Source organism: Felis catus, chromosome F2 (assembly GCF_018350175.1).
Source record: "Felis catus isolate Fca126 chromosome F2, F.catus_Fca126_mat1.0, whole genome shotgun sequence".
NCBI lineage: Eukaryota > Metazoa > Chordata > Mammalia > Carnivora > Felidae > Felis > Felis catus.
In genome coordinates, this window is record NC_058385.1 from 6,341,330 (window position 1) to 6,367,843 (window position 26,514).

Genomic DNA, 26,514 nt, shown 5'->3' on the forward strand with positions numbered 1-26,514 from the left:
GGCTATTTTTAAAGATGTTTAAAAATTCTTAACAAAACTTGCTCCACTAAATGTATGCCTGATTAGACTTATAAGCATTAACTACTAAGATTTATTTGTCAGACATATAAGTCTACTCTGTCAGGTGCTGGCAGTGTAGTTGAACAGACAAGTGGTATTAAATTTTTAGGCAGATTTAATCATCGGATATTAATCAAAATCATTAAGCAAAAAGAAAGTGATTGTTTTTACAGTTCTTAGAAATAACTTCTATGAGCTGGATGTAAAAATTTGAAGGAGAAAAAGATGCTTAGAGATCATCTTAACATATGGGATAATAATTCAAACACAAGGACATGTGAGTAATGCCTCCCATGTCCACAAGCATTTCTTGGGAATTAAAGCACTAACAACTTCCATCTGAATGACTGTCACTGAATCTACTTTAGAACCACAGACCTATGCAAAATGAAGCTAAAATCCGAATGTATGACATCAATCAATGTATTCTTTAAAAAAATTTTTTTTACATTTATTCATTTTTAAGAGACAGAGAAAGACAGAGCACAAGCAGGGGAGGGGCAGAGAGACACAGAATCTGAAGCAGGCTCCAGGCTCCGAGCTGTCAGCACAGAGCCTGACGTGGGGCTTGAACTCACAAACCCTGAGATCACGACCTGAGCCGAAGTCAGATCACGACCCGAGCCGAAGTCAGGCGCTTAACCGACTGAGCCACCCAGGCGGCCCACGATCAATGTATTCTTAAGAAATTAAGAAAACTGCAACGTCTCATTACCGGAATTTCAGGAAACTGAATGTCTTAAAAAACCTAATAGCTTTATAGACCACTGGTACATTATTAACACAAAAACTGATCCTTTGCTAATGCAGAATCTGTAATTACCACCAGAGAGAAGTTCTGTCTCTGGTTTTTCCATACTTGGGGAAGTAAAAATATCTAGGTCTAAGCAATTTAAAAAACTTTCAGTCAAGGGGTGCCTGGGTGGCTCATTTGGTTAAGCATCTGACTCTTGATTTTGGCTCAGGTCATGATCTCGAGGCTCGTAGGATCAAGCCCTGCATTGGGCTCCACTGGGCTCCGGGCTGACAGCCTCTCTCTCCTCCTCTCTCTGCCCCTCCCCCACATGCATGCATTCATTCTCTCTCTCTCTCTCTCTCTCTCTCTGTCTCTCTCTCAAGAGAGATGAATAAACTTAAAAAAAAAAACTTACAAAAAAAACTTTCAGTCAAGAAAAAATTGGTTGGATTCAGATTACCTATTTTCTTGGAAATATGAGGTCAAGTCACATGAACTCACTAACCAGGAAAGACATCCATTATCTTAACTAACTTTTTCGATAGGACCTCTATGCTGAAAATAAAATAATATTCAATCTTCACACAGGAGATGGGTCCTATGAGTATCTTTCCTCAAGAGGAAAAAGCTATCAAAATAGTTTATTAGCCTTCCTACATTTACCAAACACCTTGGCATTCAGAGAACCGCTGCGAATACACAATTGAAATGAATGAAAAATGAGATGCAGAGAGAGATTTAAAGACAAAAGTCTCAGGTTTCGAGGAGGGAGGGCTGCTGAAGGCCTGCAGTTCCAGGGTAAAGAGAGAGGGGAACAGAAATAAATATCTACTGGCAACATTTAAGCCAAAAAGTATTAAAACAAAACAGACTTGTACTAAAACCCAAGAATGAAGGTACAGGCAATCAATGAAATATTCTAAAACTAAAAGCTAAAAGCTAAAATTCTTCACTGAGCTCCACAGGCAAATCTTTTGGACCACAGCATTATGTTAAAAAATGTGTTTAAAATTTTAAAGTTCTTTAAATATTAGCAGAGGACTGCTGCAATGTGTATGTGTGCATGGATGGACGGAGAGATGTATGGATGGGTGGGTGGAGGGACGGATGGATGATTAGGTAGGAAGGTGGATGGGTAGATGGATGGACAGACAGAAATACACAGAAGTTCAAAACATTTACTTACCACTCACTACTCTGCAACAACAATTCTCTCAATTTGGCTGGGACAACAGGTGATTTTTGTTAAAGTCCAAGTAAGGAACAAGAGGAAAACATTTTTGAAGCGAGAGTCCTTTAATAACTATACTCATTTCCAGAGAACAATAAATACAGAAATTACAAGCAGTACGGGTAACGGTAATCTTTTCCTTAGCTACAGAAAACACCTACTTTTATACAACTTCATGGGCAAACGTGTGTAACGAAAATCAGCATTGGGAAAAGCTACACAACAGAAGAAAATCGCAAGTAAAACGAAAAATTATTTGTTCCTGCCCCTAACTACTGAGATTCATACCCCAGGTAGAACGGGAAGGCAGGAGGTTCTGAGGCAGGAGGGCATGCTCAGCTCCGGGCAGCAGCGGTCTGAGGTTGCTCGGATTGGAGCTGTTTCCCAAGATATTCCCTAAAACAGCAGGAATAAAAGGACAAGGTCAATTAGAATTTAAATGACAGAATCTCTTTCAAAATCGAAGCATAATATACAATGTCATCTATACTTCCTTTAATAACTACAAATGAGTAAAAGAGCTCCCGAAAACTAATCCTTTCCAGATTTGAAAAGTGCCCGTACTGTATGAATTTTAAGCGCTCTGTTTACCATGCACAAGTCGTCACGCACGCCCGGTGGCTGTGCACACACTTACAAGGCGGTGCCTCCTTCCCCGTCTGGGTACGAGGCCTGTTTCCGAGCTCGGCCACATTCGCGATCGGCAAAGCTCAAAACCCACTCGAGTATGACTCCATGTAAGTGTACCGATAACACGAACAACAGGTGTCCTCGTATTACTGAATACAAGTATCGACACCCAGGGGTGAAAATAACGTCAAGATTCACAACTCGTAGCACAGCTACTGTCTCTGCACCAACACAGTCTAGAACCTTCACGGCGATGGTCACGCTGGGTCCTCAGAGTCGCCACGGGAACAGAGAAGGAGCACTCTCACTTTACAGGGGGCACTGCGGCTCAGAGCAGTGGTTGCTGAACTATTTAGATCACATTCGCCTTCAGGAAATAAGCTGACGCCACACCCGCAGCAGGTGTATATTTAGCTCTTCGTTACATACAGGCGTCACTGGTAATTCCAGGACAGAAACCATTTCTTTCCCACTTTCCTGTGAACGACGTGCCCAAACTGTTGTTTTTGAACAGAAGACATTTTGTAGAGAACATTTAAAAGAGTCTCTGCCATGAAAAGGAAACAGCATGAGTTTTGGATAGAGGCCTGGGCCTCCGTCCCGGCTGCACCCCCTCAGGGACGTGCAGGTTCCAGAGGCTGTGGGATGAGGGCACCTGCCGGGGACGAGCCGCGGGCACACCCAGGCCTAGTGTCATCTCCTCAACCCATCGGCTGGCACCCAACCTCTCCCCGTCCAAGCACCTCCGGGAAACGACCTACGGGGGCCACCAGCGTCTCCCAGCAAATGTGAGCCTGCCTTTCTCCACAGAGCTAGAGAGAGGGGAGAGAGGCGGGGTTTGCACAGTCACGGCCGCAGGCCACAGGCCGCTGTCACGGCCTTAGCCCAAAGCTAGCGGAGCTGTGAAGCAGGACTGAGAACAAGCAGCAGCATTCAGGGCATGGACCAGAGCGAGTTCTGCGGACCGGTGCAGGTGAGGTGTCAGGGACCCCCAGAAGTCTCACCAAGGTGAAGGAGGATTGAAAATACTGCGGGGCAGACTGGAACTTCCTACAGTGTCAAGACGGTTTATGTGCTTTTCTTATCCTTCCGTGAAAGTTCTCATCACTGACTTATCAATTCTGCGTGTCATATTAAGGCATATAACATATTCCTGTGTCCACCAGGAGCTACCCTGACATAACGTGGACAATGGGGATCTTATGCTCAACCAACCATCAAGTCGGTAGTTCTAAGTCATGCAAGGGAAAAAAGGGAAACCACCTATACATTTCACTAGACAGGAAACAAAGCAGGAGTTTATGGTCACTATCAACGGTGCCATTCTGGGGAGGCCTGTAACTAGGAACCACGTATGACTGCATAAGTGGGCTGGGTTGGGTTGTGTTGTGTTGTGGGGGGAGGGAGAGATGAGGGGTACGATACAATATTTATTACAAGATGTCCAGATCTTATGTATTTTCCTGCATGTACCTAAGGAATTAAGCCTAAAATGAGGCATGCTTCATTGGGCCTTCAAATATTCCAATTCTAAAAGTGAGACTGTTTAGCGCAAAGGGTCAGCAGACTATGCCACACGCCCCTTTGGGGGACTGATGATTTTGAGCTGTAGACACTTGAAAACAGCAAGTGCAGGGAGAGGCTTTCTCTGACCTCCCCTTATCTCCTTAAACACAGGTCCTCCAGAAGGAACTCAATTCTTCAGTCCCCTCCCCTGGAGTTTCAGCAACCAGGGAGGACGGACTCTGGACTCTTATCACAAGAGAACAGAAGTCCGTATCACACCCAGACAGACCCTGTCACAATCTATGATACTTTGCACTAATTCTTCCAACGGCCCATCCCTCAATCACTTACTCTCCCTAAGAGGCCTAACCGCCCCCCCACACACTCCTTTTTCCCTATTAAGATGGAATTTAATCCTAAGTTTTAAAGCTACATCTTTAAGTTGCCCATTTTTCCTGGGTGTCCCCCATGTGTACATGAGATATATATGTTAATCGACTGTTTTTCTCGTGTTAATCTGTTATTAATTATAGGGTCTCAGCTAAGAACTCAGAAAGGTAGAAGGGAAATTATTTTTCCTCCCCTCTGAGAGTGATTTCTTAGAAAACATTTTAAAAGTATACCTAAAGACACCATGCCAATTATAGTAAGCTGTGGTTCTTTCAGTAAAGACCAATGTGAAGGACCACGTTCTAAATGTAAGTTTCCAAGAGAAATGACACGAGGTCACATAGCAAAGCCTTCCGGAGTTCAGTGCTCTGAACTGCCAAGTGGCCGAAAGGGTCTGGCTGGATCTGGCCACACACGGAGGCTCCCGTCCGCTCCACCCCTTTCAGAGACATGAAGGGTGCTCCATTCCCATATCAGATTTAAATGATATTCAGGGGACAAGAGTGAACACTTGGAGGTGAAAAAGATAACTGATTTCTTCATAAAAAAGACATCACTGCATTAAGGGTCAGAGTCAGATAGTAAACCGGCAAAGATGCGTTTTTTTCTGGCAGAGAATTTAGAATCGCGTCTGGGGCGCCTGGGCGACCCTGTAAGTCGAGCATCGGAGGCTTGACTCCAGCTCCCGGTTCGTGGGACGGAGCCCCGTGCGGAGCCTGCTCATCCTCTCTCTCTCTACCCCTCCCCTGTTCGCAGCCTTGTGCTCTCTGGCTTTCTCCCAAACTAAATCAACTTAAAAACCACATACAAATAAATAAAAGCATGTCCAACCATGGCTCCACCCCAACGGTCTTCTGCTGCCTTGTTTCTCCTGGTCGAAGGCCTCTATTATGGATGGTATGCTCCACGGTACTCTCATGTTTGTCACATCCAAAGTGGCCCCGAGGCCGTCCACCTCAGTGCCTGGAATGCAGAGGACTCAGGGCCTCCTTTGTGTCTGCTCACTAGGATTTATGCAATTTAAGACTTAGATGCAGGACAAGAACACAGAAAGGGTTCAACTGAGAGCGTGCACATCAAAAACCCGGATGGAACTCTGAAAGCCTGAATTATAGGTCACAAAATGCCAAAAGTCTAGCCGGAGAAGAGCCCAGATGGGACCCATGGAAAGAAGAATTAAATCTCCCCCTCGGTCTTTCTTGAAATTGCGATGTTTGCAGTGTGGCACGTGAGTTGTGAAAATGCCAGAGAGAGCCGAACTGAGGCTCAACTGAAAAAGATACTAACTGCAGAAAAAGGACCTAACGTGCACAAAGCTTTGGAGAACATCTGTGGCTTGTAAAACGATACAGTCTATTTCCCTATGGCTAATGGTAACACGTAGCCAATTGAAATCTTCCCAAGGTTCACCCAAGCCTGCCTCTGAACTCCGTGTGGCCCCAGCCATAGCCCAGTCCAGGCACCAAGCGCCTGGGGCTGGAAACACAGAGCAGGTGGCTACACTCCACGTGTTGTTACCAGCCAACAGGGAAACCTGCTTGCCCGTGTGCCCACGCTATTCTCCTAGTTCACTGCATCCCTGCGAGGTGAGTTACCTCCATTGACGGGGGAGGGAAAGGAGCCTCAGAAAACTTCCAGTAACGTGCCTAGGGACAAAGTGCGCAAACGGCCTGGCCAGGGCTCAGATCCCTTTCTCTTCATGCTGTGAAGCTGACTGACGCCCAACCCAGTAAGAGCCCCAAAAAGTACAAAAAGCAGCCACTGTTCCTAATTTTACAGATTAGAAAGTACTAAGAGGATATACATAATTTCTTCAGATTAAGGTGCCATTACCAGTCAGGCAAAAGGAAAAACAATTACAGATTTTACTTCAAGGGCTTGCAGTGTATCTATAACAAAAGATTCAAGAAGAATTATTGTAAATGAATTAATCTAAGTATTGAGTCATTCTGTACATGAAGATCGATACAAGAATAAAAATTCCACTTATAATTCGCTCAGAAAGTGCCCAGTATGTACCAGAAATCCACAAGAGTTTGACGTTAAATCTTTGCTTTTACTACCTAGGAAGCAAAGTGTGATATTTTCTCCTCTTTAACTTCATCCACAAAAGAGATCATGTTGCATGCTGACACTTGCTTAAGAAAGACCTGTTTCATTCTCTTGTCAATGACCATAAAAGGTCTGCACTTCGGCATCCGTCGTAACACTGAAAAACTGTTTTCCGGTTCCTGAGAAGGAACCTGCCTGAAACAGGCAGTCTGGAGAGGGCATTTGTGTCTGGGCTCCCAGCTATGGGCAGCCGGGCACCAGGGGGCATCCCCTGGCATACGTGAACCCTTAGAAGAGAACGGCCTTCACCGTATTAAAATGGAGTGTCAGACCTTCACTATATTTAAGGCTGTTTAAGCAAACATTTTTATTCTTTCTCTAAAACTGTAGTTACAAAGAAGAAAAAAAAAACATAGTTGAAGACACTGTGATATTCAACATGCTTTGCCTATATAATTTAAACACATGGAAGGGGCGCCTGGGTGGCACAGTCGGTTGAGCGTCCGACTTCAGCCAGGTCACGATCTCGCGGTCCGTGAGTTCAAGCCCCGCGTCGGGCTCTGGGCTGACGGCTCAGAGCCTAGAGCCTGCTTCCGATTCTGTGTCTCCCTCTCTCTCTGACCCTCCCCCGTTCATGCTCTGTCTCTCTCTGTCTCAAAAATAAATAAACGTTAAAAAAAATTAAAAAAAAAAAAAACACATGGCAACTTCATCTATATAATTTAGTGCCAGGAAAAACGTGAATTTTCTCCTGACAAACATCTTAATCTACGAAAACTACAATCTCCCTTATTTCCCTTTTTCCCTTGGCTGCCAAAAAGCTTAGTAGAAAATCCACTGTTACTATCATTTGTGTATTACTTTCTTTAGTCTCCTTTGGTGTATAAATTTTCATAATTAAAATGATAAAGGACCTAGAATTCTATATGTCACATCTTTCTGTGAGTTTTTTAGAATAATTATTAAACCTACAACTGAGTCATAATTGTATTTCTCTTAACTTTGGCCTATCCTGTCGGAAAACTCGTGGGTATAACATAAATCATAAATGAAATATCCTTCTCTGAATGTATGAAAACAGTTTTTTTTTTTGAAAATACGAACTTTATATTGGCTTGCAACACAGATTTCTATTCGGTAAAGAGAAAAAATAAAATCTAAATATTCTGTACCAGCCTGTTGTAATTATTTTTTTAATGCCAGCTCACTACAGTTACAAGTTATTCATTCTTCCAGCTTTTATCATGACCGCACACAAAGCAAATTCCGTTTTTATGAATTGGTTTTCCTGTGTAACTACCGAACTAGGTAAAACTCACCGTGCCCTCTGCCATCTGCATCTAATTTACAGTTAGAAACCCAGAAACAGGGTCAAATTCCAAACTTAAGAACATACAAACTGTTCCCACAATACTTTAAAAATCTCAACCTGGGAGCAGTGATCTCCACAACACGTACCATTTCCCAGTGCCTGCTGTTTAGTACTAAGCACGGCCCTCACTGCTTGACATATATCTTATTTCTTCTCCACGATAAGATTCATAAAAGCTACAGACGAGCCCCTGTTTATAGAAAAGGAACTGGAGTTTAGCGATGAAAATGACATACTGTAATGTTAGGCTAACCAGTTATTGGCAGGAGGTGTTTGTACACAAGTCCGTCTGATTTACAAACTCAGAGTCTTCATCGCTACATAATACCGCCTCACGGTACACTATCCGACCTCCCACTAGCTGAGGACGTGTTACTGTGTAGACGTGAGAATAAAAAGCTTAAGGACATCACAATGCGAGTCCTCGGCTTATTTCTCAAATGCATTTTCATGACCACTCGCCACTTCGTTTTCTAATGGCATCTAAATTCAAATCTCAATAGAGTCGCAGTATCTCTAAAGAGGTCAGTGATTCTAAGAGTAGAATCGATTTATGTGAGTGCTGGCCCTAAGAAACAAAAATGTGCATTTTAAAAGCAACTGCCTTACAGTCTATTATAAAAGCAATTTAGGCAGAATTTGCAGTAACGAAGTTATTTTTCACACAGGAGTTCCAACAATCAAATCATTTAAACCAGCTTTTATAAAATCGAAATAATCCAGAGTTTCTTTATCTCTAGCTTATTTTCAAGAATAGTCCCTCTATACCTATTACCAGCAGCTTTATCATTAGATCAGCCGTGTCTTACACACTTTCTCATTTTTCTAACAAATGGTCATGATACGCAACGCATCGAGCTCTCAAAACACCAGGAGTGGCAGCAGACACACCTTTCATTTTTTTTTTTAACGTTTACTTATTTTTGAGAGCGAGCAAGCATGCGCAGGTGAGCAGGGGAGAGGCAGAGAGAGAGAGAAGGGGACAAGGGACCCGGAGAGGGCTTCGTGCTGAGAGTACAGAGAGCCCGATGCGGGCTCGAACTCAGAAACCGTGAGATGGTGACCTGAAAATCATGACCTCGTATCTTTTTTTTAAGGTTTTTTTTTCTAGGGGCACCTGGGTGGCTCAGTTGGTTGAGTGTCCGACTTCAGCTCAGGTCATGATCTCACGGTTTGTGAGTTCGAGCCCCGCGTCGGGCTCCGTGCTGACAGCTCGGAGCCTGGAGCCTGCTTCGGATTCTGTGTCTCCCTCCCTCTCTGCCCCTTGCCTGCTCACACTCTGTCTCCCTCTCTCTCAAAAATAAACATAAAAAAATTAAAAAATTTTACATATAAAGATGCTATAACTCTCCCTGTGCAGGTCTTTGTAAGGACATGAGTTTTCAGCCCCTTTGGGTAAATACCAAGAGGTACAATTGCTGGATCATATGGTAAGAATATATTTAGTCTTATAAGAAACCATCAAACGGTCTTCCAAAGTGGCTGCGCTGTTCTGCATCCCCACCAACACCACATGGGGGTTCCTGTCACTGCACACCCTGGCCAGCATTTGGTGTTGTCAATGTTCCAGATTTTGACTAATCTGATAGGTGTGTAGTGGCATCTCATTTTTGTTTTAATTTGCATTTCCCTGATGACATAGGATGTGTAGCATCTTTTCATATATTTATTTACCATCAGTGTATTTCCTTTGGTGATGTGTCTATTAAGATCTTTGGCTCATTTATTTCTCAGGTTGTTTTCTTATTGTTGAGTTTTAACAGTTCTTTGTACATTTCAGGTAATAGATGTGTCTTTTGCAAATATCTTCTCCCAGTCTGTGTCTCATCTTCTAATTCTCTTGACGTTTTTCACAGAGCGTAAATTTTTAACTTACGTCCAAGTTCTCAGTTATTTCTTTCATTGCATCTGAAAAGGCATCACCGTGCCCAAGGTCATCTAGGTTTCCTCCTATATTATCTGCAAGGAATTTTATAGTTTTGCGTTTTACATTCAGGTCTATGATTCATGTTGAGTTAATTTTTGTGAAGGGTGTAAGGTCTACGCCGGATTCATTTCTGCATGTGGATGTCTAGTTGGCCCGGTACCATATGCTGAAGAGACTATCTTTGCTCCACTGTATTGCCTTTGCTCCTTTGTCAAAGATCAGTTGACTGTATTTGTAGGGGTCTATGTCTGGATTCTCTACTCCGTTCCATTGCCCTATTTGTCTATTCTTTCACCAATACCACACTGTCTTGAATACTGTAGCTTTGTAGTTACGTCCTAAAGTCAAGTAACGTCGATCCTCTTGTCCTTCTCTTTCACTACTGTGTTGGTTATTCTAGGTCTTTTGATCTGCATATAAACTTTGGTATACGTTTGTTGATAGCCACAAGATAACTTGTTGGGATTTTAATTTGGGTTGCATTGACTCTACAGATCAAGTTGATTCTATTGATCAATCTATAGATCAAACCTTTCGTAGAAGTCCCACAGTCCTTGGTTATTCTGGGTTTTTCAGTCTTTGTTCTCTTTGCTTTTAGGTATTGGAGGTTTCTATTGATATTTCTTTGAGCTCAGAGATTCTCTCCTCAGCCACATCCAGTCTATCAATAAACCCATCAAAGGCATTCTTCATTTCTATCATAGTGTTTCTCAACTCCAGCATTTCTTTGTGGTTCTTTCTTAGGATTCCCATCTCTCTGCTTACATTATTCACCTGTTCTGGCATGCTATTGTATCCATTACGGTCCTTAGCATAGTAATCACAGCTGTTTAAAACTCCCAGTCTGATCATCTCAACATCACTGCCAGGCTGATCCTGATACGTACTTTGTCTCTTCGAACTGTGCCTTTTGCCTTTTGGTATGCCTTGTCATATTTTCTTCAAAGTGGACATGATGTACAAGGTGAAAAGAGCTCCTGTAAATAAGCCTTTGGTAATGCGGTGGTAAGGTGCGGGAAGGGGAAGCATTCGATCATCCTGTCATTAGATCTCGGTCTTTTAGTGAGCTATGGCCTCTGGACTGTGAACTTCACAAGCGTTTCTCAAGGTTTCTTCTACCCCCTCGGGTGGGACAGGATGGCCAGAGTGAGCTACACAGAGCTGGTTACCTCCCTTCCCCAGGCCAGCTAGACACTGATAATATCCCAGCAGGTAAGGCCTATCGAGTCGGCCAGTTTCCCTCGAGGGTAGGCCTTATTAAGTACAAAGTGCTCTGGCATATTTTGAGATGGTTCCCTTTCCTCTGCCCTTGCCAAAAGCCTGAGGGGACTTTTCTCAGATATTTACTGTGGGATCCTGGTCTAGCTTTTGAAGATAAACCTCACTGTATGGTAAGGACTCACTATGACTGGGTCTCCCTGGGGTTTTTAACTCTCAGACTTGTCCACATTGAGCCTCCTGAAATTCAGCAGAGTCCAGGTTTTCCCACCCAGGTGCTGGCTCTCTCACTGGTTTCTGCTTACGGTCTGCCCCAGTATGCCTAAACTCCCTGTGCGTGCCTCTCTGTCTCTCCAATCTTGGGAGCTGCCGTTAGCCCTATGTCCTTCCCTCTCCTATGGATCCAAAAAGAGTTGTTGATTTTTCAGTCTGTTGAGCTCTTGTTGTCAGGATGCAGTGGGACCTTCCAAGCTCCTTCATGCAGAAACCACAAACCAGAAGTCATCCTAAATGACCACGTCACATACAAATCTAGTTATGCACCACGCAGTGTGGGAGAAAGGTCTGTGTTGTTACAAGGACTTTTAAGAAGAAAATTTATTTTATATTAGTTATGAATAGTATATAAGCCACGTCCATATTTAAGGCTTATTACAGACTCCTTTGTCTTGAATTGTATTTGGGATATTAAGACTTTTAAGTGCATGAGAGTAGACAGAATGTCAATTTACCTTCTTCAAGTACTAGGTCAGTGCCTGGCATATTCTAAGATGTCGGTAATTGCTGGATGAAAAGTAGCTGGAGAACGCTACACTACAGGAAAGTTAGACCCCGAAAGAGAACGCCTTTTTCTCCTAACAAGAAATGTTCTGAAACACCAGATGAGACAAAGAGGCCGGCAGTCAAACCTACCAAATACTTCAGAATCTAAACCAGTTCGTTACTAGCAGAATGCTCAACATTTAAAATTATTTTAAATTTCAAATTAGAGTCGCCTTATAACACAAGAAGGCTCAACTAAATCCACGGTAAAGAAACAGTATTTTAGAAGGCAAATTCAACATTTTAATGATATGTAGTGGCAAGTGTATTAAATTAGCTTTATAATTAAGCTTAAAAGATCTCCTAAGCCTACAGAATTATTCTTTAGAGAACCATTTCTCCGTAACATATGCAGAGACTAAAATAAACCAAAACATGTGGGCCAGTTGTTCCTCCAATGTGAATTTATAATCACCGGAAATGGATCTTAGAGCTATGTAGAGCATCAAGTAGATGACGGAAATTTGGAATATAGCATGCAAGGACATAAGAGGTTTTTGGTTTGCTTGTCTCGTTCTGTTTTGTAACTAAGACCATCAACCATAAACCTTGGGGGGGGGTCACTGGCCTCCTCCCTCTTATATTCCCCTCACATCCAACTTATCTCCAGGTTTGACAGATTCTCTTCTCTCCAACCCCTGACCCTGCCTCTCTACATGGACATCCTCATAACCTACCGCCTGGCTTGAATCTGCAGTCTCCTCACTGGTGTTTTTCCCTCCAGGCTCCAAATCCACCAGCCCCCATTGTCTCTAAAATGGTCTTCCTAAAATGACACTGTGATTATTTTTACTAATCTCTGTAGTTTTCCACAGTCTTCAGGAAGGAGTTCAAACCTAGCACAGCAAAGACGGTTGTTATGACCCGGCCACTATGATGTCTCCAACCGTATTTTCAGCTTTGTAACCAGACCCCAGCTGTCCGGAACCAGTGGTAATTCCCCCAATGGGTCGGGATCTCTCTGACCTCAATATATGTGCATACATAACTCTCTCACTGGAATCTTTCCACCCTCTCCCTATTCTCCCCCTCCCCTTCACTGGTCCCCTAATCTGCCAAGAGCTCCTATATCCCTTCCCAGGCCTGGACTGGGCCCACTCTCCATATGGCCATATAGCCCTTCCCCACAGTGTTACAGTGAAGCATGTGCTTGTCACACTCTGCTACAGGAGTGGCATTAAATTACTTCCTGTTCGATGAACAGTCTAGCTTTCCTCCCAAAAAGTAACCAGTAAAGTTAGCTTTGTTCAAATTTGGAAGTCCAATATACATCTTTTTAGTACATGATGAATGGAGTTGCCAATTATCATCATCAACCTTCACTGCCAAAAATTAGTTTTGAAATTAAGATACATTTCATTAAAAAAATTTTTTTTTCAACGTTTATTTATTTTTGGGACAGAGAGAGACAGAGCATGAACGGGGGAGGGTCAGAGAGAGAGGGAGACACAGAATCGGAAACAGGCTCCAGGCTCTGAGCCATCAGCCCAGAGCCCGACGCAGGGCTCGAACTCACGGGCTGCGAGATCGTGACCTGGCTGAAGTCGGACGCTTAACCGACTGCGCCACCCAGGCGCCCCAAGATACATTTCATTTAAATAAAATCTATAATTGGCTATTTGTTCAGCTAATAAATCAGTAACAGTAGTGTAACTATTTTACTGGTTTTAGTTCATAAACATTTCAAACATCAAAACATCAAAAGCACTGGCAATTCCTGTGCCATAAAAATTACCAAATATCAGCTTTCAAGGGATTACAAATAATTTTCCTAAAACTCTTAAAAGGAAGAAGGGATTTTAAGAGAACATGAACCCCACACATAATCACAGCCTCCTCAATTACCTATGCCAGTGGAGGTAGGTCATATGGGTCCCAAAACAACAGTCAAAATCAATGCAAATATTGATAATTTTATACGTAAGATTATAGCAGATTTAACTTCTGGAAGAGAAACTTCTACTCAGTCTCCAGTATCCTTTTTCTCTCCTTCCTCCTCAATAATAGAACCGCTGAACTTTATAGTCGGACATGTGATTTTAGTCAAGCCTTCACTTTCCAGTTCCTCTGTAGCCGCATAACTGAGTACTGGCCAACAGGGAGTTGTTGCTGTTGGAGGAGTGGTTGTTGTATGGAGAAGTGCTAGGGGACACATTCCAGGAGGCTTTCAGTTGCTTGGTCCATCCACCACCACCCACAGTCATGAGGACGAGGGCTACACCCTAGGAATGGCAGCATCCCGAGCTGGAAGAAGACTGGATCCCTTCGTACTCAGAGTTCAGGACTGTCTACCCCCATCCTTTCACGAGACACTGTTCAGAACAAACATCTGTTGTGTCTCAACCATTGTTATTTTGGGTCTGTTACATCATTAGCAGAACCTATCCTTCCATTATGTCTCCTCTTGAAAAAAACCCTCAGTATCTATACTAGATATGAGATATACACTGGCTTTAACACAAGGGTATGTGACTAGCTCAATTAGCCCAGCATGTAAAATATGCTAACAGTTAACCTACAAACTTAAATAAATCCAGACAGAGGGCAGAACTCAAATTTTTTCCAAATACTGAAATTCTGAAACCTTCCTCAATGTCTTGCTTCAATATGTGGCAGTCTCTGTCACCATCTCAACCTGACAGCTCAGCATTTAAGTACTGCCTTTTCTAATTCTCACCCATGCAGAGAGGAGCAGAAAGGCTGACTGAGATGTCAAGCCAGAACTAACAAAATTAGGTTTAACAACCAACAAGACAGAAAACCTTGAGCACCTCGGAAAACAGCAAGTTGCGACCGTGTAACACTATCATCTATTCCAACCGAGAAACTAGCACATTATTCAAGACTAGTTAAGCAAAGAGACAGGAGAGCAGAAAACAAAAACAGCTGGGAAGCATGATACTGTGAACAATCTGGTCTGAAGAGCATTAACCACTGATAAGAAATCATTTAGCGGAGAAAACACAAGGTGAAATTTTTCATTAGCAAAATGCAGAGTAAATCAAAATTCTGTTTTAAACATTTCGGCCCACAACTTATACTCAAAACTATGCCAAAAATCATTCAAGAAAAAAAAAAAGAGTACTCTGATAGCTGTCTATTTTCTAGTGTTATGCTGCAAACACAAACACTTTGGATAGTAAATACTCTGTTTCCACAGGCAAACCCATACATTTGCTTTTATATTTAATAATCCATCTATATGCCTATAATTTATCATATTTGCTAAATATGATCATTTATTTCACATGATAATAAGGTAAAATAATTTCTCCTAGTAATTTTCTCCAAGTTGGGTGTGCCATGTTTTTGTCCTAAAGCTTCAAATGAACAATTTATTTCAGGAAACTGGTCTCTATTTGTCACAATATAAAAAGTCTATTCTTACAGCCCCCATTTTTTAAAGTATATATTTAATATTATAAATCCAAGGTACTTAATTTTTTTTAATTTCTACAGAGACAACAGATCAGTAAGGTTATAGTAAACCGTGACTACCAAATTGTGAATAGATATTATTCTACCATGCTACCCAGAGGAACTTCAGAATATTATTTGGAGAACAAAGGCCCAAACAACGAACATATTCTGCTATCATCCAACAAATAACTGCTGTCTACTTGAAATCCTAAAGCTCCAAAACCAATAATAAGAGAAGTATGAGAAACATTACTTCAAAGCGACTGTAAGTGAAAAAAAGATATTTTAAAAATGTATGCTGATAAATGATAAAATACAAAACATATATAGTTACTTGGGGGAATTAAAAACAGGTCTTGAAATGGACAGGTTAAAAATAATTACTTGTAAAAATACTTTTTTAATTTTTTTAATGTTTATTATTTATTTTTGAGAGAGAGAAAGAGCGAGAGAGTGAGAGCGAGAGCAGGAGAGGACTGGAAAGAGGGAAACAGGAGAATCCCAAGTAGGCTCTGCACAGCGAGCACAGAGCCCAACACGGGGCTCGAACTCAGGAACCGTGAGATCATGACATGTGCTGAAATCAAGAGTCGGACGCTCAACTGACTGAGCCACTCAGGCACCCCAACTATTTGTAAAAAACTTTTAATGGATATTTAATATAGGTTTTTAAACTACCCTATTTAATATAAGTTATATAATTCATTTTCTTGACTTTGCCATTAAATGGGCACAATAAACAAAATGGTTAACCACAAGAGGAAATCACCCACGTGACTTAAGAAGCCAAGATACCCCAAAAGAAGCAAACAGTGTTAATTTAGTCTTTAAAATTTGAAGGCTGTGATGAGAGCTATATTTACCTTATTAAAATATTTATAACCCTCGGAGCACCTGGGTGGCTCAGTTGGTTAAGCAACCGACTTCAGCTCAGGTCATGATCTCACAGTCCGTGAGTTCAAGCCCCGCGTCCGGCTCTGTGCTGACAGCTCGGAGCCTGGAACCTGCTTCGGATTCTGTGTCTCCCTCTCTCTCTGCCCCTCCCCCACTCATGCTCTGTCTCTGTCTCAAAAATAAATAAAACATTAAAATTTCTTTGAATTAAAAAAAAGGAATTGGGGAGAGTGGGTGATGGGTATTGAGGAGGGCACCTTTTGGGATGAGCACTGGGTGTTGTATGGAAACCAATTTGACAATAAATTTCATATATTGAAAAAAAATTAAAATTAAAAAAAATTTAAAAATGTAATTAAAGGATATTTACATCTAAATCTGTCTTTGTTAAGATGACAGGCTTATCATCATTTTTTTTTTAGTCAATTCCTCAAAATTTCAGTCGTAAGAAAACCTATCAATTCATTTCTGTTATCCGTGAGATTCCCGCCCCCCCTCCCATCAAGATGCAACATCTGGATAACATACTTAAAAGGAAACCAATAAAATAATTGAAAAAAGTAATTAAATCTCTTAGATGAGTAAATAGAAAGTTTGCTTAATCTTTCTTCTTTTTTTTTCTTTTTTTAATTAAAAGAGGGGCAGAGAGAGAGAGAGAGAGAGAGAGAGAGAGAGAGAGAGAGAATCCAAAGCAGGCTCCAGGCTCTGAGCTGTCAGCACGGAACCCACCATGGGGCTCGAACCTATGAACCATGATCATGACCTGAGCCAAAGTCAGACGCTTAACCGACTGAGCCACCCAGGCACCCCTATTATTTAATCAGTTTTTAGCATAATGCATTCTATTGAGCTTTATTGATTATTTCACATACACACACAGCCCATGAAATGAAATATTCATGTGACCACAAAAGTAACTGTCCCCCCCACGGAAAGGAGAAAAAGCACTTAAAAGCAAAGCAAGTTAGTTCATTTTTCTCTGCCTTCCCTTCCAAGACTTTTCTTTTTGTTCATGTTTAACTGACCCTTCAAAACCCCAACCAGCTGTTTGTCTGTTTTAATCCTAATCAAATAAAACCGCAACATGAATTTGATCCACAGATACTTACACTAGTCACATGCATTTATGCGTGAAATCTGCATTTGATTTTATACTTAATTATAAAGTACACAGACTCCATTATCCATCAGTGTTTTTATATTCTTTACTGTCTAAATGCTTACTACTGACCTTCCCAAATGTTTATTTAGGCTGGTACTTTGCAACAATTTCAGATTTATGTCCTGCTAGCATCTCCAAATCAATTGTAATTAAGTGGTACATAGTGTCCAGACAAATTGGTACAGCCTCAAAATAGCTCTCTCTAACTAGCAAAGTAGAAGCTACGTTACCTGGCAGACTGGGAGCTATTCCATCTGATGGTGAGACAATTGGCTATAAAGAATTCCTCTTTTCTTGGAACTGGTTTTGATATACTTTTTAATTGAGTTATATTTCTTTCCAAAAAATACACAAAACATATGATACCAAAGACATTTTCAAAGGTTCTTCCACCAAAAATGTAAGAATAATATGGAAAATTCCAGGCACCCAATGAGTGACCACAATTTCTAAATTAAACCTGGAAAATGTTAAACCTGGAAGTGTTGTATGTTTATTAAAAATCACATGGGGGGCGCCTGGGTGGCGCAGTCGGTTAAGCGTCCGACTTCAGCCAGGTCACGATCTCGCAGTCCATGAGTTCGAGCCCCGCGTCAGGCTCTGGGCTGATGGCTCAGAGCCTGGAGCCTGTTTCCGATTCTGTGTCTCCCTCTCTCTCTCTCTGCCCCTCCCCTGTTCATGCTCTGTCTCTCTCTGTCCCAAAAATAAATACACGTTGAAAAAAAAATTAAAAAAAAAAATCACATGGAATCTTTTAGTAACATGACAATTAATGCTAAAAGGCTAATGCACATAAGGGTTTTTTCCTTCAGTTCACTTCATAAGTAGCTATTTTAATCACCGGATTTATGGCTATATACTTACTGAATAACTAAAATATCCTAAGCAGACATAAACATCAGAGAACAAAGTAGTATCAGTCATACACTTGGCTTGGTGAGTCCTCTGTAACATTGTTTACCTATACATAAAGTATCTTGGGAGAACACCACTTAAAATTTATGACTCTGCTTTAAAAAAAAATTTGAAAAATAACCTAGGAATAATAGAAAATTCTACACAAGATCCTCTACCTACAAAATTCAGTGTTTCTTTCCTGAAGTCCTGAGCTGTCCATATGCACATACTGTGGCTTCTGAATTAGAGGCTGATTACATTTAAGATCATTCTGTAGGAGAAAAATGACGATATTTTATGATGTTAAGTTATAAAGTAGAACCCGAGGGTATATATAAAAGTTCTGTAGAGTACATTGTCACTGTTTATATATATTTTGGCAAGTTTATTAACATACAAGTCCAGCGCTGCTCAAAGAACAGGAGCACACCACGAATACACAGCGGGTACGGGAAGGTCAGAGAGCTGCCCGCCATTTGGAAGCAGGGCTGTAAGTGCGACTGACCCGCTCCAGACCCCCTAAACTGAGGAGACGCCAGGGTGCGCCAAGCGTCCCCTCCCTCCCTGGCAGCTCCACTCCAGCCCCCCACCATTCTGTTCCCCATCCGCATCGAGGAGGATTTTCCATACCCACTCCATACCCATTCCATACCCATTCCATACCCTTTCCATACCCATTTCCACACTACATTTTCCACGTAAATGCAGGTGTCATGTAGAAGGGGAGAAACCCTAGCCATTCCAAGACCTGCAAAATTCATGATGTAACTGTGAAATCAACCACACGATTGTGAAAAAGAATGGAGTATTTTCACACGATACACAACTCTATACTCCCTCGTTACGTAAGCTCAAATCCACCTCTACATTATCAAAAACTTAACATGTAACTCCCTAAAACAGAATCTAAATCAAGATCCACTGACAGCCCAGTTCTATCATTTCACGAGTATCTGATTTATACTTAAATGTAATTTTAAACTTATGTTTAAAACAAAAAAAATAGTAAAATATTAACTTTACTATACCCAAAATTATGACTTAGACTCATAAACAGAAGCTTTACGGAGTAATGCAGTATTTAAGAAATCTAAAAATCATTTCGGGTAGACGAGTACAAGAAAATCCAGAGTGTGCTGGGAATCTCAAAGTGTGGCCCAGGAACAAAACGACAAGCCCAGAGAAGCATGCGAAAGTGGCATGAGAGGCTGCTGCTGTTACCACTGAAGCAGACTTTCCTCCCACTTTTAAATCTATGATTATATTTTAAATATTTTCAGCTAGTTTATTTCACTATATAGTACCAACATAATCATTTACAGAAACTCATTTTAAGTAAAACCAACAAAATGCTAAGAGGAAACAAAGGCAATTGTTTTCATGTTTGTCTTTGATGTGAGAATAAGCAATTCCAAGAAAATTTTGTAACATTCAATCAGCAGACATCTTTAGCACACGAGTACCATATTGGGGGGGGGGGGGGAGCGTCTACTTTAGGCAAGTTGAAAGGCAGTCTCTGCCAGCACGACTTAGTAAGACGAACTGGATACACCTGCATAAAGATACGGATTCAAAATCCTTTTCACATTTGAAGGTACCCTCTGCAGAAGACTGACTTTCCAAATTGCATTCTACTCGATCTCACGTTAATCTGATATTCTAAATAAACTGCTATTTACTTGAGCCATTTTCATTCTCTAGCACAAAGAGACATGGAGATACACATGTCACAACACAATTTCTCTTCATATGGAAATTTCTTTAAAGAGGAAGTGTAAGAAAATACTGACATTAAGCTTCTCCGTTCAAGGAGATTTACCATAATTAAAACAAAGTCACAAGAGCTTAGCACATCATTAGGGGGGAAAAGGATATTTGCTCATCAGCTAGTCAGAGAGCTAAGAAACCAGTGTCTAACTATAAAGATGTTTACTTTTTCTTTTGTAATCATGCGTTGAAAAATGGAACAAGAAACTAAATCAAGTTCCTAAACTCAAGGAAATATTCCAATTGAAATGAATCACCTTCAATGCATGAACACTGAAACAACAAAAATTCTGAACCAAAAAATTTCCTCCACTGGCAAAGAAAAAAGGTCATTTTATCTCACACCCCTCTTTTCTCCCACATCAGAAATACACATTAAAAAAAAAAAAAAAAAAGCTAAACCCAACAATAAATACTTCATCAGGAAGAACTATTACAACGAAATTCTTTTAGGGGCGCCTGGTGGCTTTACTCAGTTAAGCGTCCAACTTCGGCTCAGGTCATGATCTCACGGTTCGCGGGTTCGAGCCTCGTGTCGGGCTCTGTGCTGACAGCTCGGAGCCTGGAGCCTGCTTCGGATTCCGTGTCTCCCTCTCTCTCTACCCCTCCCCCGCTCACGCTCTGTCTCTCTCTCTCAAAAATGAAGAAACATTAAAAAAAATTTTTAATGAATTTTTTTATTAACAAAACAGGAATTATACCTCAGCAACCCTAAAATCAACAAAAAGGGAAAATGAAAGTGTGTTTCACACAAGACAAATGTAAGTGTGCTGGCTGCAACAGCCTCGAACTCTACTAAATGCCAACATTCTTCAATTTCGAGAAAGAGGTACCAAGAGATACAAAACTACTAAGTAATTCATTTGTGTTGAAAACGGGGCTCATGGTAAAGTGAAACAAGGAGAGAAAATCAGTCTAATATTCTGTTTTTTACTGACAGACTTGAAAAGTTTTTTCCTCCTGCTAAATATTAGATAAAAACCATTTCTTTTTTTTTTTTTTTTTTTTTTTTTTTAAATTTTTTTTTTCAACGTTTATTTATTTTTGGGACAGAGAGAGACAGCATGAACGGGGGAGGGGCAGAGAGAGAGGGAGACACAGAATCGGAAACAGGCTCCAGGCTCTGAGCCATCAGCCCAGAGCCTGACGCGGGGCTCGAACTCACGGACCGCGAGATCGTGACCTGGTTGAAGTCGGACGCTTAACCGACTGCGCCACCCAGGTGCCCCTAGATAAAAACCATTTCTGAGTGCCCTCTGCTTTGATCCCTTTCTTCTTGAGCCGAGAATATAAAAACAAGTAAAAATGCTTCCAGTCCATCAAGTGCCGCCAGCACGGGCTCTGACATCTATATCCAAGGTCATCTACTACTTGTCATCTCAACTTTCAGTGTTCCGATCCAAGCCACCGGCCATCTCTACTCTCAACCGCAGTGAGAACCACTAAAACGGTTCTTTGCTTTCAACACTTACCCTTCCACACTCCATTCACTAGAGAGTAGCCTCAGAGATCTTTTTAAAACACAAATCAAATACTGTCATCAATGGCTTTCCACTCGTCTTATGAAAGAGTCAAATGGTGGCCTACAGGCCCCTACATGACCGGTTCCCTGGCAATCTCGCCTTGCCCATCTTTTTCCCATGCCGGCCCTCATACCACTCCCAATTACAGTCTCTCCAGCTTGGTGCTGTTAACGCGGCAGGCAGGACGCTTCTTTGCTGCGGGGGCCTGTCCGTGCATTACAGGATGTTTAGCGGCACGGCTGGCCTCTAGCAACTTGTACAAGTAGCATCAGCACCCCTGCTTTGTCTCCAGACAACCAAGGACGTCTCCGGGCACTGCTCTTAAAGAAGCCGAGGGCTGGTTCCCCTCTCATTCCCTCTACCTGAAGTGCTTACCCCTAATAACTCGGCGTGCACGGCTGGTTCCTTATCACGACGGTGTCAGCCTAGCTGTCCTGGCCTACTCCCAGAGGCCTTCTCTATCCATCCTATGTAAAGTTGCACCTACCTCCATCATATCCATAGCCCGGCATTTAACGTAACAGGGTACAAAGTAAGTGCTCAAAAGAATCGTTGAAAGAATGCGTACATGTGTCTCGGTATTTATGAGAAAAGTGCTTCAGTGGTGAGATCATAATACGTAAAATAAGATGCCACAGCAGCGCTCCCGGACGGTCCCCTATACTGTGTTTCCCTGCATCTCTCAAATGCACAACTACCAATGTACCTTTCATTCTTTCCTTTGAACGTACTCGTAGCGTTACCGTCAGTAACAGGGAACGTGTATTTGTTCACAGCGCCTTAACGAAAGTCCACCGCCAGAGCATCCTTCCAAACGGTGGAGAACAGAGAGGTATGTGAACTGTTCAGTAGAGCATTGAAGGCACTAAACACCCAACCCGCAGCTAAAATTAGCCATGGCAAAGGGAATTCTGGTAGGTTCCATCACGGACACCAATGGCGCACCGTTCTATCTTAACAGTCACTCTTCGGTCTATCTTAAGTGGGTACAAAAAGGTCAACAATTTTTATTTGAAAAGTAAAAACTAATGAGAGAAAAACATGACTGTGGTCATTTCAAAAGCAAAAGGCTATAATGAATGAAATGTGAGAGCTGAATCTTAGTGTTTTCACATGAACGTAAAACTGTTCAGGTTAACCATATTCTAAAGAGTTAAGCCATGTGAAATTGTAAAGCCTCTGATCAGTAATCCAACCGGATTCCCCTCAACTCCAAAAAAGACTGATTCGCTCAAGCCGCGAATGTCCTTTTAGTTACTTCTGGAAGTGTTTTTGGTATTAGTACTTTGAATACTCATTTTTTGAGAACATCAACGCAGTTGCTCTCTTAAAAATGACGTCGTTGCCCTCGACGGCCGAAACATATTTCTAGGTATTTGATCAAAAGTGCTGATTTAAAAAGCCATCATTCATCAGAGCGTTCGCGTAAGAACTTTTGCAAGGTGCGAGCGAGATGCTGCGGCTCGGTGGGGGAGGGGGAAGAAAAAGCCAGCACGTACCAGTTGTGCACCATGAGTTTCTGCACGGCCAGAAGAGCGTTGTAGCGAACCTGCTGGTCCTCATGGTGCATGTGGTTCATTACCAGCTGCTTCCCGCCAAGCTGCTCGATAACCCTGCGGGACAGAAGGCACTTTGTGAAGATGCGGCAATTAGGTCCCAGCTCCCGCTGCCAGCCAGCAGAAGGCCCGTGCAGCAAAGTGACAAGGGACTTTAAAGAGGAAAGTTACAATATGGTAAGTACACCAACACGCGTCTTTAAAACTTTTTTTTTTTCCTGAATCACAGATTCAACGTATTCCAAGATATTCTCTCTTAAATTCCCACTGGTGAATCCGGCTGTCAGTCTCGTTTCCTAATCCAGGCACATCTCCTCTACCTGGGTATCTCACAGCCTGCTGCAGTCTTCTGGCTCCTGTTCTCGATCACCGTTTTCTAAGCTGCCGAGTGTTACAACTTCTTCATTGCCGGTATTCGTGGCTTGCTTAAAACCGGTATACTAAACACCATCTAGTGTCTGTACCCGTGTCAGGTCAGTACCAAGTCCACCGGCTGCCGTGCTGGGAGACAGCTCAGATGCAGACAGCAGGGAACACGGGGTTAAAAAGCACCTGGTGGAAGCCATGTTAATTTCCTGAGAAAGACTCATCTTTAAGACAGCCGCCCTCTCTTACGATGATGCGATATGCCACATGATGTCCTGGCCGGTGAAACAGAGGAGGAAGTTCCGACTGTCAAGGGCACCCAGACGACTGCCAGCCGACACTGCTTTCTGTCGCTGTGTCCCCTACCACCATGAAACCCCCGGTCACCACAGATGCAAAAATGAAGTGAAGACGCGATTCGCTTCGCGAACAGAAAGAGGTTGTGTGTGCTGTTGCGAGGGTGTGGCTGCGGGGACAGCTGTGGGGGCTCCTACGTCCACCCGGCAACGTGGAGCCCGCAGCCTCACCGTCGGTGGAGAGCAGCACCTCCACACACAGTCGGCGATAAGGCACTAGGAACCCGGTCTGGCAGAGGAAGACGGTCCCGAGGATGGGCAGATGGGGCAAGCGTGAGAGAGCGGCTTTTATCTGTATACCTTTTGACACTTCCTTTTTAAAACATCTCTTTTGAAAAACGTAGTGACATCGAGGGGGAAAGAACAGTATAATCCTCTGCTTTAACACATCACTTTATCTAGCATCAGCTCTGCTCTTTCTCCGATATGTTCCACTGAGTCATTTAATCTAGTCAATCCCTTCCTGGCAAATGAAGGGAACCCGGACACTTCCTTCACGGTATGGTATTAAGCCCAAAGGCCGTAAAGCCCAGGTCCCCGCAATACGGTAAGCCCATGCCTGCTGCTACGATGATGATGATGACAGTGATCACGGTGAGGGTGATGAGGACGCAGGGGCTGCTCCCCTTCAACCTATTCTCCTCACTGTGGTCAAAGTGACCTTGCCAAAAATCTGAATTGTCACTTGCCCTGATTAAAAACAAAACAATGGCTGACTGGGTTCTTCACAGTCTGGGCTGGACTTCCTGTCCAAGTGCCTCACAGAGCCCGGTCGCCTACCTGTGCTCTCTGCACAGACTCCCTTGACCTTCTTCCAGGTCCTTCAGCCACAGGGCCTTTGCACATGCTGCTTTCTCTCCCAGAAGTTTTCCCACTTCATATGACACATAACTTCTATTCATCTTTCAGATCTTGCCTCAACTGTTCCTTCCTCGAAGAAGCCTTGTCTTTCTCCACTTTAACCCCCCAAATATGCCCTTTTCGTGGCGCTTTGTATCTTCCTTTCATTGTATTCATGAGCTGCAATTGTGTACCTGAATGACTTTTTAAAATATTACATGTGTCTCCCTCATTGTACAAGAAGATCCATGAAAGGCAAATCTCTGCGTGGTTTTGCTTACCCTCTGTTCCAAAGGGCTCAGGACAGAAGGCCCTCGTCAAACATCTATTAGCCATATTATTACATTTTTTTTAAATTTTTTTTTCAACGTTTTTTATTTATTTTTGGGACAGAGAGAGACAGAGCATGAACGGGGGAGGGGCAGAGAGAGAGGGAGACACAGAATCGGAAACAGGCTCCAGGCTCCGAGCCATCAGCCCAGAGCCTGACGCGGGGCTCGAACTCACGGACCGCGAGATCGTGACCTGGCTGAAGTCGGACGCTTAACCAACTGCGCCACCCAGGCACCCCTATTACATTTTATTAATACGCACTACATTAATAACAATGTCTATTATCACCCAGTTTATTTTTCTCCAAATGACATCACTAAAGGACCGGTAAGCCTTCAAAAAATAGAGGCCTTTACTGCAGCCAAAGTGCCTGAAGATAACCCTCCCTCAACTGCTCTAGCACACTATTACTAGAATCCCAAATAATTACAATAGCAAACATTTACACAGCACTCACTACCTGCCGGCTTGTCATCTCTGCACCTCCCATGATGAACTCTTCCAAGAGCTGTGAGCAGTCTAGGCTGGCCATCGGGATAAACCATAGAGAACGGAGATTTAAAAGAGAAATACGCAAGTCAAGAGTAACACTGAAGAAGAAAGAAGAGAGTCACAAGGCCCAACGTGCCTTCCTCTCACATATGCGCAAGCGCGCTGCAAAATACGGACCTGCCTACTCTGATGACTTAACCGGGCACGAGTTTACCCGACGTCTTTGTAACCAGGCTAATTTTTTGGAACTGCTGAAACTGATACGTATACATGTATAAGATGACAATAATAATATGAGCTCCTCTGCCTCAGTACCTACTGAGATGCCAAATCAACAGATAAGAGACACTAACGGGAAACCGTGAGAGAACGTCACATACAGAATTTATAAAGAACTGTAGTGATTTTTAATCCCCTTAGGGATTAAACTCTATTTCCAACATTAAAGGATCCAAGGAGGGGAAGGACGATTTCTGAGTGTTCTGTAGAACGTGGCGGGCCCCGAGGTAGGTCCCTGCCCTGCAGAAAAGAAAAAGGTGCTGACGGCTTCCAACCCCACGCCAAGCAAACCACACTCAGAGGCAGGGAGGACAGTGGCCTGGTGCCTGACAGCGGCATGAGCCCGAGAGGTCACAGTAACCCACAGCCGCAAAGAAGAGGGGGCTGTGTCAGGATCGGCCGACGTTCCCAGAGCCCGGGGTGTCAAGAAGTTTGAGCGGCACCACGAGCCGGAGGAAGCTCACGGCGGCTCGGCCCAACCACAGGGGCTGCGGTGGGTGGCCCAGAAAAGGGGCCTCTAACGAACCCAAAAAAGTGCTCCCAAGAGAAATTACCAGCTTCAGACATCCAGCAGGGGGAAGAACATAAAGCAGCCATCAGTAACAGCAAGCAAGAAAACCCCCGCTTCTCCCCGTCGCCTCCACCTTCTCCGCTCACTGGCCTCAGGAAGACTGAGGCAACGGCA

The 26,514-nt window shown here is 42.8% G+C and overlaps 1 protein-coding gene across 3 annotated transcripts in view; it reads right to left on the minus strand.

The window, feature by feature from the left end:
- Window positions 1-2,071: 2,071 nt before the first annotated feature.
- Window positions 2,072-26,514, minus strand: part of ATP6V1H (ATPase H+ transporting V1 subunit H) — a 105,377-nt gene continuing 80,934 nt past the window's right edge. For 2 of the 3 annotated variants that reach the window (XM_045049592.1, XM_003999812.6), the window contains 2 exons: window positions 23,107-23,220; window positions 2,072-2,423 (listed from right to left, as the gene is read on the minus strand). In XM_045049592.1, coding sequence (XP_044905527.1) covers window positions 2,363-2,423; window positions 23,107-23,220 — 175 coding nt within the window. In that variant the 3' untranslated portion in view covers window positions 2,072-2,362. The remainder of the gene's footprint in view (window positions 2,424-23,106; window positions 23,221-26,514) is intronic. The other variant, XM_045049593.1, reaches the window with a different exon arrangement.